General features: G+C 53.0%; 1 protein-coding gene across 7 annotated transcripts in view; it reads left to right on the top strand.

Moving 5' to 3' along the window:
- The window catches only part of Col18a1 (collagen type XVIII alpha 1 chain), a 127,208-nt gene that overhangs the window by 79,425 nt on the left and 34,907 nt on the right, over nt 1-12,876 (top strand). For all 7 annotated transcript variants that reach the window (XM_045148932.1, XM_045148933.1, XM_012951405.2 and 4 more), the window contains 3 exons: nt 6,437-6,523; nt 7,579-7,638; nt 9,935-10,049. In XM_045148932.1, coding sequence (XP_045004867.1) covers nt 6,437-6,523; nt 7,579-7,638; nt 9,935-10,049 — 262 coding nt within the window. The remainder of the gene's footprint in view (nt 1-6,436; nt 6,524-7,578; nt 7,639-9,934; nt 10,050-12,876) is intronic.

The raw sequence follows: 12,876 nt of genomic DNA, 5'->3' as shown, positions 1-12,876 counted from the left end.
AGAACTCAGCGCAGGTACCTTGTGAAAAAAATTTCCAACAAGCCAGGCATGGAGGGCACGTTCCTGTGCTCCCAACACCGGGAGGCAGAGGCAGGAAGATTGAGTTCCAGGCCAGCTTGGGCTACACTGTGAGTCTCAAAAACAAAGGGGGGCTGGAGAGATGGTTTAGCAGTTAAGGCGCGTAACTTAACTTAACTTAAGCCTAAGGACCCAGGTTCAGTTTCCCAGTACTTACATAAGCCAGTGCACATGGTGGCGCATGCATCGGTAGTTCATTTGCAGTGGCTGGAGGCCCTGGTGTGTCCTTTTTTTTCCTCTCTCTCTCTCTCTCTATCTGCCTCCTCTCTCTTTTTCTCAAGCAAATAAATAAAAATAAATTATATATAAAAACATAACAAGGGCAGGACAGACGGCCCAGCAGTTAAGGCTTTTGCCTGCAGCACTTAACCACCAGGTTCGATTCCCCAGCACCCACGTAAAGCCAGATGCACAAAGTGGCGCATGCATCTGGGGACTGTTTGCTGTGGCTGGAGGCTACTCTCTGCCTCTCTTCTCTCCAGTTCTCTTTGCTTACAAATAAGTAAAAAGTAAAATCAAGACAGTAAGACCTAGAATTACTTAGAAGCTGGCAACTGTGAGGTCCTTCTGGGGGCTGTGCAGACACGTTATGTGTACCCTGGTGGTAATGGGAGTTGCAGCTTCTCCGCGCAGCCTGGACCCAGATCTGTCATGTGGGCTGCTTATTATTTCAACAAGGACTGCAGTGGCCCCAGAGGCTGGGTGATGGCATGTGCCCCCAGGGAAGTCCATCCTTTTTTTTTTAACAGGTGGGTGGGTCCTCTTCCAGGAGTTCCCAGCTAGAATCCCAACCTCCTGGGAACAGCGAGTGGGCACCCTCTGTGGGCGCTGACTCAGCCTCTAGCAGCTGGGCGCCTTGTGCAGACCTAGACAGAGGTCCCTGTGTGTGCCACAGAGGACGTGTCTCCAGGCGACAGAAAGTGGATTGTGGCCCAGACAAGGACGACTTGTTTGAAGTTGTGCTGGGTCCTGGTGTCTGCAATGCTGAATGCTGACCTTCCACCTTTCTGAGAACTGTTAACCCAGAGGGTTCAGGAGCCGCAAGGACTTTGACACCAAACTGGGTCCCTTTGTGTTTTCCTTCTGATTTGCAACCACGATTACTGGGAAAGTAGCGCGCCGTCTTGTCCGTGAGGGGCATTCTGGGGTGTGGCTTCCCTGGTGTTTGGCAGACCCCGCCGGCATTGTGCTACGTCTCACCCTTTACTAGAAAAGCCGGGTGTGGAATCGTGGGCACGGGGCTGTTGTGTGTACACCCACACCCCTGAAGGGGAGTGGGGAGAGGGCCAGACGCCCCACAGTGAGGCAGCCTTCCTTGTTCCTGGGCCTTGCCAGGCTATGTAAAACAGGTTTGCTAACCGAATACGCAGGCCAAACGATTCTGGCTATTTTACTTCGCATTTCTTGGTTTGTTCGATGGCTATTTAGAGTTTCTTTTTTTGTGTGTGACTATGCTTTTGTACTTTGGGGGGACTGGTTCCATTATTTCTTACTGATTTATTAAATATCTATTTTTAAATGTTTTATTATTTATTTGAGAGAGAAAAGGGGGAAGAGAGAGAGAGAGAGAGAAAATGGGTGCACCAGGGCCTCTAGCTAGTGCAGAGAACTCCAGACACAGTGCCTATTCCCTCCCCCACGCATCTGGCTTACGTGGGTCCTGGGGCATCCAGCCTGGGGCCTTTGGCTTTGCAGGCAAGGACCTTAGCCCCACTAAGCCATCTCTCCGGCCCTTCTTACTGATTTATGCAAGCTCTTTATATTTGAAACTGATCCTTGGCTGTGTATGTCACAAATTTTTATTTCCCAACATGCCATTTGCCTTTTCACTTAAAAGAAAAAAAAGTTGCGTCTGGCGAAAATGCCCTCAACTTTGAATTGGCAAAGTCTTTGGTGGTTGGAAGGAGGAGATCAGAGGGCAGCCAGGGCCCCGTAGTAGCATTTCCAGCTATCTTAGCAGTCTGGCCCTATCCATCCGGGGGACTGAAGGTCGTGGAATCTTCTCGGTGGCTTTAGATCAGGTGCTGGCTGCAGGGAGGGGGTGTGTTGGCGTTAGTGCTGGGGACAGCTGGGTTTGGAAAGAGGCCTTTGCCAGCTGCGCTGCTGGGGTCCTTGGGGAGAATTCGATGTGCTGTGTGACTCATGGCAGTTTGCAGAGACGAACACAGACCAAGTGCCAGGAGTAATGGCTTCCTGAGCTCTCCCAGGGTGAGGAGGCTCTGCCATCCTGCCTCCACCGATAGCTCAGGGAGAGGGCGGCTACGGCTCAGACCTCACGCTGGTCTCTGCTGGTCTGCATTCCTCACAGCACTCCTTGTTTTCTTCTTTTGTAAAATATTTCCTTTATTTTTCTTTATTTATTTGAAAGAGAGAAAGAGGCAGAGAGAGAGAGAGAGAAAGAGAATGGTCATGCCAGGGTCTCCAGCCACTGTAAATGAATTCCAGACACATGCACCTCCTTGAGCATCTGGAAAATCAAACCTGGGCCCTTTGGTGTTGCAGGCAAGTGCCTGAACCACTGAACCATTTCTCCAGCCCTCCTTGTTTGCTTAAATAAATATCCTGTCTTCCTCTGGAGCTGAGTCTGGTTGAGGGTATCTCTATCCAGCTGTACTTTGGAGCAGATGCCCTGTCAGTTATTCTAGTTGCAGTTTCTCCTGACTTGGTTTCCCCTGTTGGAGGTGTTGTGTGTCCTCATTCTCTTGTTTTTTGTTTTCCAGTGCTGGTGTGCCGGGGCAGATTGATGCCATGCTAAGTCAAGGTTCACTACCCAGCCCAGCCCAGCTCTGCCTTTTTTTTTTTTTTAATTGTTTTTTGGAAATAAAGTCTCATGCTAGCCAAGGCTGACTTGGGATTCACTATGTAGTCTCAGGGTGGCCTCAAATTCATGATGATCCTCCTTCCTACCTCTGCCTCCCCAGTGCTGGGATTAAAGGTGTGCACCACCACACCCGCCTCTGCCTTTGTGTGAGTTCCTGAGGCCACCCTCCTCGGGGCATAAGATTCCTTTTTCAATTCCATCCATCTGCTTATAGCCAGATTAACTGCCTACAAGCACCCCTTGATCCCTCATGTCTGTGACCCCAGGGAGAGAGATCAGACAGACAATTCAGCTTCCTGGTGTTCCCTCCCAACCATGAGCACCTCACAATGTTCATTTCTTTCATGTAGGTTTTTGTTCTGTGATGAGCCCCCTCCCCCACCCCCACTGTGAATTCCCCTCAGGTGTAGCCTGGGCTGTACTATAAAAAGTAAACGCTGGGTGTGCCCGAGCCAAGCCGTTGTTTACCACCCTCCTCAGGTTCACAGGATCAGAAAGGGCCTTCCCACCCGAGGAGAGGAGTAGAGAGCAGGGAACCAGGATCTGAGCCCAGAGCCCCGTGTCCTCCAGCCACACGTCCTTGAGGTTAGCCTCAGTCGACTCCTGCTCCTGATCTGGGAAGCAGGAGGCCTCCTCCACCTCACTTTAGCTCCTCTCCTGGAAGCTTTTTCAGCAGCTTGTCCCGCCCAGTTCCTACCCAGCACCCCTTTTCATAAAGCTCCATGGACCATCTTTTAGTTATTTATCTACGAAGCACGAGTTACTCATGGCGGACGCTTTGCCACAACACAGCTCAGCTTCCTCCCTGAGCAAGCGGAGCCTGGGCCCGGGGCAGGCAGGATGCATTAGTACCCATACCTGCACCAGCCCTCAGCTCTGCTGTCACTTCCAGGGGAGCCTTTCAGGCTGAGGAAGAAAGGACAGGGCAAAGAGGGCACCCCAGGAAACATGGGAAATCCTGGACAGGAAACAGAGCCATCAGGGGAACACGTCAGCAGCTCGGGCGGCCCGAGACCGTCCGTGTTTGCCAGGGACGCTGGTGGCTTGGTTAGAACACTAATCTGCCAGGCACTGTGGGGGTGGAGAGCTTTCCACGTGATCCTGATTCATGAGGTGCTTGCTGTCCCTCAGTTTCCAAGGTCTGGGTTTTGTAACTTTTGGGTCCAAGTCCATTAAATATTTGCAATGGGTCTTGTGGCTTTTGTACAACCGACATCTTACCCCATTAAAGGTTGGGAGAGCTCCAGTCAGGGGTGGCCCGGGGAGGGCCTGGGACTCTCTTGCACTCTGTGAGCTTCTGATCGCAGGCACTCTGCAGCCTCCCTTCACATGTCTCCGGTGTGTGTGGGGAGCCCCCGGCTCTGAATTCAGGTTGCCCCTGGGATAAACAAGACACGGGACCCTTGCAACCCAGCACGGAACATGGCCATCGCCATGGCCGCCCGGCACACGAGCTGGGATGGCCATCACATTGTTAAATGTCTGGGGGAAGAAAAACCAGAAGAATCTTTGTGACATATAGAAATGAAGTGAAATTCAAATTTCAGTGTCTATATGTCAAGTTTTTTTTTTTAATTTTATTTATTTATTTATTTGAGAGCGACAGACACAGAGAGAAAGACAGATAGAGGGAGAGAGAGAATGGGCGTGCCAGGGCTTCCAGCCTCTGCAAACGAACTCCAGACGCATGCGCCCCCTTGTGCATCTGGCTAACGTGGGACCTGGGGAACCGAGCCTCGAACCGGGGTCCTTAGGCTTCACAGGCAAGCCCTTAACCACTAAGCCATCTCTCCAGCCCTATATGTCAAGTTTTATTGGGACAGTCACTCCATTCACTCAGTGTTCCCAGCACAGCAAACAGAGGCATTTCCAAGAGGCCAAAGACTGAGACACCAGCGGAGAGATCGCTTGTTAGCATCAAGCGCTTCTCACGGAAGTCTTGTCCCCCCTTCTGGTATGGGAGTCTGCATAATGTCACATCAGAATTGATGAGGCGTGGTCTCGAGTAAACTGAGATAAGTGGAAGTGGATTAAAATATTAAGTAAGGGCTGGAGAGATGGCTTAGTGGTTAAGCGCTTGCCTGTGAAGCCTAAGGACCCCTGTTCGAGGCTTGATTCTCCAGGACCCACGTTAGCCAGATGCACAAGGGGGCGCACGCGTCTGGAGTTTGTTTGCAGTGGCTGGAGGCCCTGGTGTGCCCATTTTCTCTCTCTATATCTGTCTTTCATCTGTCATTCTCAAATAAATAAGTAAAAATAAACAAAAACTTAAAAAAAAATATTAAGTAAAACATGCAAACACGGGGATAAATATGTGTGAGCTCCAGGGCGTCCCGTAGGGAAACTTGCAGGCAGATGCCCGGGGAACGCATGAGAGTTACTGTCAAAGGCAGCAATCCCTGCATGGGTTTGCCGGGCCCGGCTGTAGGTGGAAGGCCCCGGATCCCGCCAGCCTCCCTCCTATTGGTTCTGAGACCCACTGGCGTTCAGATCCTGCATTGCTTTCGGCCACAGAGGTCTCTCCTCATGCAGCTTGTCTCCAGGGGAGCCTGCATGCTCTCTGTGGGTGCTCTGAGATGCTTCTGGCCCGCCTGGTCACCCCTGCAGTGACCCTCCTACCCTGAGGACTTGGACCTGGAAGACAGGTGCGTCCTGGGGCCGGCCCAGGTCTGGAGGTGCGGGAGTGAGATTCGCTAGGAGGACGCAGGACTGTCGATGCCTCTGTGCAGCTCCGCGGGTCCTTTGCCCCGTGTTGAGCGCAGAGAACTGTGCTGCCGCCACCTGTGCCCCGAGGCCGAGGACCCCAGCGGAGCCCCTGAGCAGAGCGGCGCTGCCAGCTGCTAATTCCTCGTGGCCCAGGTGTCCTTCAGAACCATACCCACGCGTGTGGTGAAACAGCTAAGAAAGCACTAGTGGATCTGTCCCCGCCCCCAGGACCCAGGTGTCCCCGTTTCAGGCAGCGCTGCTTAGGAGGCCAGCCTTGGGAACAGCCAACTGACCCCGAGGCTTCGCACTGAATGCCCCCTGTGAACACCCGGGACGCTCTTCTGGGCCTTGTCACCACCTCTTCCTGGCATAACCCCAGAGGAATGCACAGAACTTCCCAGTCCCCGAGAGCCCTTGCCCTTCCTCCTTATACCCTGCGGATCCCCAGGGCACAGGCTGGGCTGGCGGCTGGCGGCATGAGGTGGGGTCTCTGCACACAAACACACCTCTAGACACCCAGTGTATTAGTTTGCTCAGTGCCGTGACCAAATACCTGGCGAAAGATAACTTAAGGTTGGAAGGGTTGGTTTAAGTTTGAGGGGATACCCTCCAGCTTGGTGGGGGAGGTATCGTGGCTGCAGCATGAGGCAGCTGGTCACCTTCAATTTCTAGTCAGGAAGCAGAGAACAAACAGGAAGTAGGGCCCAGCTATATAATAACTCATTTTATGTGACCGTTTTATGTGAGCCAAGGGTTCAAACCCATGGAGACCATGTGGGAGACATTACATATTCAAACTACCACACCTGGAGACTCTCTCCCTCTGTCTAGGGAACAATCGCAGAGCTGAGGGTGCGCAGTGACCCCCAGGTGAGCCCCGTGCACTGCCTGGATGAAGAGGACGATGAGGAGGACAGGGTAAGTGACGCCGGGAGCTGGAGTGGGGCCGCCCAGTGTGGGTGGAGGGCTGGCATTCACCTGGGGTCCCAAAGTGGTATGCATCAGGGTGCCACTTACATGCCAAGAACCTGGGATAGCATTGTGTTCCCTCTTGCGGTTTCAGCTGCCTTACCTTAACGTTTCATATGACACAGTGAGGTAAATGTAAATGTCACAGGCTACCCGCAGAAAGGCACAGCATGATATAGAGGGTCACCATGGTGAAAATGCATGTGTGCATATGCGTGTGCCTTTGTATGATGTGTTTATGATATATGTGCTCTGTGTGTGTGTGTGTGTGCGCGCATGACTGCTGTGGGTGGTCAGTGTTCACAGATGAGATGCCTCATTGCAGTGTGCTCTGTTGCCAATGCCTCTTAACAGAGCTTGGCTGCGGCAATCGTGAGTCCACCTTACACTCATGCAAGTTTTTGCAGTTTGGTCCATAGAGCTATTGCTTTTTTCCAGGAGGGAAATCAGGACCGTGATTGGTTTTTTGTCTAGTGCTGGCCTCTAGTGAGTGGGTAGCCCTTGTCCATGGGCATGAGTCCCAGTGAGTTTGGGTGTGGGGTGCTAGGTACTGGGCAGTATCTGTGCCCTCACCTCGCCTGGGGCCACATTGACACTGAAGCCACTGTGGCCCAGACAGCGCTTTCCCCTCAGGTTCGTATTAAGCTGAGTGCCTTGGCAGAGGGCAGGGCTCCCCTCACCCTCGCCCCAGCCGCCACGCTCGTAGCCAGCACGGAAGGGCGAGAGATGGGCAGGAACGCCTCTCCATGTGTACTTCCCCAGTGGCAGCCTGGAGTGGGTCACTTGCGGAGCCTGTGTGCATGGTCTGTCCAATAAGGATGGTGGTGTCCAGGACAGGCTGGCCATGTCATAGAGAAGCAGTGTGCAGGCCCGAGCGTGTGCAGGGCTCTCCCCACAGACCTGAGCAGTCTGCTGCCCAGCGGGGGGCGTGGCTCAGTGGCCTCACTTGCTGCTGGTCCCACGGTCAGCCCTCTGCTCCTGCCTCCCTCCCTCGCACCCTGCAGGCATCCGGAGACTATGGAAGTGGCCTTGAGGAGAGCGGTGACACGCACAGGGAGGAGACGGTGAGTGCTGTGGGCGGTGGGGACACCCTCGATCCCCGGAAGGCACAGCATTCCCCTCTGTCATGCCCACAGGCCCAGCGGGGCTTGGGGGCTGACGAAGCCCTCTAAGGGGCCGGCTTTGCTCCTTCGTCTGGCTCCTCTGCTCTGGGCGTCTGGACAGGAGGGTCTCTTCTAAACTGGTCTGATCTGAACATGCCTTTGAGGTGACCATGGCGTTCTGTTTGGACTGATTGGGGCCACGGCGGGTTTGTGTCTGACTTGAGGGCAAAGCAGGCAGTACTGTGGCGGGCTTTCTGGACAGCCGTTACACGCATGCCCAGCCGAGGCCTCGGAGAGTACAGAGGTTCCGGGGAGCAGAGGATGCTGGGATATGAAAGACATTTGAATGAACCTCTTGGCTGTCTGTGCCCCCCACAATCTGGTTGTGGATTTTCTATATTTGAGGTACGTCTTGTTCAGGATATTGGGCACCAGGGCCACAAAGATAATAGGATGCTGAGTGGCCCCAGGGTGGGCAGTGGCCCCTACGGCTCACCTCCAGACTTGGGGACTTTCCAATCTTTGCACTGGGATCAAAAACAGTTCTTTAGCCAGGTGTGGTGGCGCACGCCTTTAATCCCAGCACTTGGGAGGCAGAGGTAGGGGGATCACCACGAGTTCAAGGCCACCCTGAGACTACATAGTGAATTCTAGGTCAGCCTGAGCTAGAATGAGACACTACCTCAAAAAACCAGGTCTTCCGGTTCCAGGCTCGGTTCCCCAGGTCCCACATTAGCCAGATGCACAAGGGGGCACATGTGTCTGGAGTTCGTTTGCAGAGGCTGGAAGCCCTGGCGCGCCCATTCTCTCTCTCTCCCTCTATCTGTCTTTCTCTCTATGTCTGTCGCTCTCAAATAAATAAAAATTAAAAAAAAAACAAAAAACAGGTCTTTGGTTCAGACTCCTGGCGCTGCATTCTGGTACCTAGTGGGCGCGCTGAGCACTTACAAGGGGTAGTGGCTAAGCGATGTGCCTGCTGAGGCTCACATAGTCTTTGTGTGCCTCAATGGCCACATACCCGCCCCATCACAAACATGGGTTGCATGGGAATTTCTGCATCCATGCAGGGTGCCCTGGGGTGTAGCAGACGTTGGATCACCGAGATGCCCGAGAGGCCACACTTCCCTGGCTTAGGCAGCACAGCCTTGCCGTAGATTGGGATTGCCAGAAACCAATTTGGGGGCCCACGCCTCAACCTCTCTACCCCCACGACCTGCCTCTTCAGCCAGGAACCTGGCCCTGCTCTAGGAAATGTGCAGGAAAATCCTGCTCTGTGTTTGTGACTGTGAGGGGCCTCCCAAAAGACCCGGCCAATCGAGAGTCCATGTGGAAGCCTCCCTCTCAGGGACCCACAGAGCCGTGGACCTCCCACGCCTTCCAGGGTCTGCAGTAGCCACGGCATGACCATGGCGTCAACAGGGTCCGTGGAGCCGCCGGTCAAGCCTCACAGCGCTGCCCCGGCTAGGGTGCTCCCTGGGGTCCATCTACCTGAACCACATTGTCTCCCATACAGAGCAGATCATCAGGAATTCAGGCCACGCTGGCATGGGCCGGGAGATATGCAGGACAGCGTGGCTCCCTCCATGCCCAGAGCCGTGGAAAGTCAGTGGCAGGGCATCACTTAGGCTACGGGGTGAGGGGAAAGAGTCTGTTGTAATGCTCAGCAAAGCCACCTCTTCACACAGCAACACTGGCCCCTTTTCAGGTCATCTGTGATGCTAAGACTCGCCTTCCTTTGTCCCTGATGCTCAGCAAAGCTTAGGAACGAGGGGTCATCTGGGCTGGTAAACACTCCCAGCACACAGTTCTGGAGAGAGACTTGGAGATTCTTCCCAGCAGGGGTTATCTTTCTGGGGCTAGAGAGATGGCTCAGTGGTTAAGGTGCTTGCTTGCGAAGCCCAAGGACCCATGTTGGACTCTGCAGGTCTCACATAAGCCAGGTGCAAAGCGACACACGTACACAAGGGGGCGCATGCGTCTGGAGTTCGATTGCAGTGGCTAGAGGCCCTGGCACACCGATTCTCTTTCTCTTTCTCTTTCTCTTTCTCTTTCTCTTTCTCTTTCTCTTTCTCTCTCTCTCCCTAAAAAAGGCAGTCTGCTGGGCTTGCTTCAAAAAAAGTTATCTTTCTGAAAGACTGTTAGCATTCCCATTTTAAAAACCATCAACCCACTCTGAGCAGCATTGCTGGCTCATGCCTGCCCGGGGTGGCTGTGTTTGCCAAATAACAGGACCATGTTTCCTTTTCTCTTTTTGCAGGACATACTCTTACCACCCAACCTCCCGCAGCCTCCCCCTGTCACATCTCCCCCCTTGGCTGGAAGTAACAACATGGAAGATTCCAGAACAGAAGAAATTGAGGAGTCATTGACAGGTACATTTTTCTAGGTGTGTCCAGTGAAAGAGAGAGAGAAATGAATGAATGGTGGGTGAGGGCTGCCTAAGGGCTGGGATTATCCCCACCCCACCTTTCCTCTCGTGGGGTCCTGGCGAAGCAGGCTTCTGGCTGAGTGGCAGCTGCGACACGGCTTTCTTTCTGTCATGTTTGTTTCCATTGCTTCCAGTATAGGAAGTTCCCCGTAGATGCTGCCTCCTGCTCTGGGGCCAGTAGGGTTGTCAGAAGGGCAGGTCCAAGGGAGGAGTGACATGAGACAAAGGTGTCCTTGCTTGGCCCAGGCCCTGCAGCAGATCAGCATATGAGGTTGGGGCTGCCACCCCCTCCCCAGCCCCCCAGGAGGCCGCTGCCCGCAAGGCATACCCAGGACCCTGGTCCGCAGGAAGCAAGGCTGGGAGGCTATAATGAGTCAAATGTGAACTCTGTGTCTATCTTAGAGTATTCTCCATGCGTTGCTGGGTTACAACCTTGAGAATTAGCAGTGTAAATAAAGGCTCACTTTCACCTCTGTTCTGCGAGCCAAAAGCACAGGGGGTAGGACTCAGCGTGTCCATAAAGCTCCCGTGGGCTCTGGGGAGAGCAGGTTCTGGCTTCCCCTCGGGCCGAGGAGCCTCTCCCCTGCGGAAACCGCTGTGACAGCCGCAGCCGAAAGCCCTGCAAGGCTGGCATAGTGTTCCTGGGTCGTGAGTGGGGACATGTGTTCCACGTGACCTGGTGAGCCCCATGCACCCTGAGGACAGCGCTGCACCACCCCTCCCCCATGTCTGTGTTCTAGAACCCATGGGGCAACGGTGAGCAGAACCCGCCACCTCTGCAGGCTCCCCTTCCCTTGGCAGCCCAGCCCACCCTCTGTCACCATAGAGACCTCTCCCAGAGCTTTGCTCCTCACTGGGTGATTTCTGTGCTGCAGACATCGTATATGTGCTTATGAATCTCAGTAAAAGGTCCATATCTTGTGCCTGGTTTTCGGTGGGCTGTTTCCTTATGGCTGAGTTCTGAGAGGTCTTTCAATATTCTGGATTTGAGTGCTTTTTTTTTTGAAAAAAGTTATTTTATTTATTTATTTGAGAAAGAGAAAGAAGCAGATAGGGAAGGAATGGGCACTCCGGGGCCTCCAGCCACCATAAACAAACTCCAGACACATGTGCCACATAGTGCATCTGGCTTTATGTGGGTACTGGGGGATTGAACCTGGGTTCTTGGGATCTCTAGGCAAGTGCCTTAATCATGGAGCCATCTCTCCAGCCCCTGGATTTAAGTTATTTATCAGGCATATGTTTTCAAGTAAGTATCTTTCACCCTTTCCCTCCCTCCCTCCCTCTCTCCCTCTCTCTCCCTTTCTCCCATTCCTTCTCTTTTGAGACAGGGCCTCACCAAGTAGCCCAGGCTGGTCTTAAACTTGAGATGCTCCTGCATCAGCATTTCAGGCACTACTACAGGTGCACACAACTGTACCCAGCTTCTTCTTCTTTTATTTCCCTAAAGGGAAAACAGAAGTTTTTACTGTTGATGAAATTCAGTGTATCAATTCACCCTTTACAGGGCACAAAGTCTTTTCCCATGTCCCATAAATCTTATAATTTTGAAATTTCCTTTGAGATTTCTGTTCCATTTTCAGTTAATTTTAAAGGTGTCGCATAAAGTATCTTATGTTCTTTTTTTATTTTTCTTTCTTTTTTTGTTTTTTTTGAGGTAGGGTCTCGCTCTGGTCCAGGCTGACCTGGAATTTACTATGGAGTCTCAGGGTGGCCTTGAACTCATGGCAGTCTTCCTACCTCTGCCTTCCGAGTGCTGGGATTAAAGGCATGTGCCACCATAGTTCTTTAAGAACTATTTGCCACGTGTCCCCAGCTGCTCTCTGTCACTGTTAGAGACTCTCTTTCCTCCTGCTGAGCTGCCTCTGTCTGCTGAAAATCAGCCGCCCACATGGGAGTGGATTTCTGGCTCCCTTCCACCCCGCGCCTTCCTTGTCTGTCTTGACCTCGCACTGCATGATGTGCTCTCGTAATCTTCCTGTATTTTGCAGTCACAGGGCCTTTGTACATTCGCATGGATTTTGGAATCTGATTGTTGCTATCCACACATCCACAAAGAAAGAAAGAAAGAAAGAGAGAGAGAGAGAGAGAGAGAGAGAGAGAGAGAGAGAGAAAGAGAAAGAAAGAGCGAGCCCGTTGGGGGTTTTTGAGTGAAATGAGCTTGATACTCTTAACACCAGGGTAATGAGTCTTTAAACCCACGCGTCCCTTTTTCCTCAGGCTGTCTTTGATTTCCCTTGGCGATGTTTGTGCAGATTTACGCGTTGGCCAAGGCGGAGAGTTTAGGTGTGTTAAGGCAAAAGCCCTGGCGCTCCCTCGTGGCGGGCAGGAAGAGCCTGTGCTGCCCTCTTGTGGCCTGATGTGATGTCTGCTCCTGCAAGTGTGCAGGACGTCCTGGGCGGTGGGTGATGGCGTCTGGGGTCACAGAGTTATCCAGCTGATCAAAGCCTGGCTGGCTTCTTGCTGACCAGATGAGCTGAGGGCAGTGTGTGGACACAGAGGGTCACTGACACCCTTCCTTCAGAGACTGTCCTCTCAGGCCAGAAGTGATGTGGCAAAAAGTGGGGACAAGTATCCCTCGGGGCCATGAAGATGACGGAGGGGCCTGTGAATGCTGTGGGCCCAGCCTGGAGAACAAGGCCTCCCTCGAGGTTGAACAGTTTATTGTGTGACTACAGAGCCTGAATTCTGCCAGCCATCAAACTCTGCTCATACATGCAGCTAGCCACATGCCAATCCAAACCCGAGGAACGGGGCTCTGGGACCAAGCT

This window comes from Jaculus jaculus, chromosome 5 (assembly GCF_020740685.1).
Source record: "Jaculus jaculus isolate mJacJac1 chromosome 5, mJacJac1.mat.Y.cur, whole genome shotgun sequence".
Classification (NCBI taxonomy): Eukaryota; Metazoa; Chordata; class Mammalia; order Rodentia; family Dipodidae; genus Jaculus; species Jaculus jaculus.
This window is presented reverse-complemented; position numbering and strand designations above follow the sequence as displayed.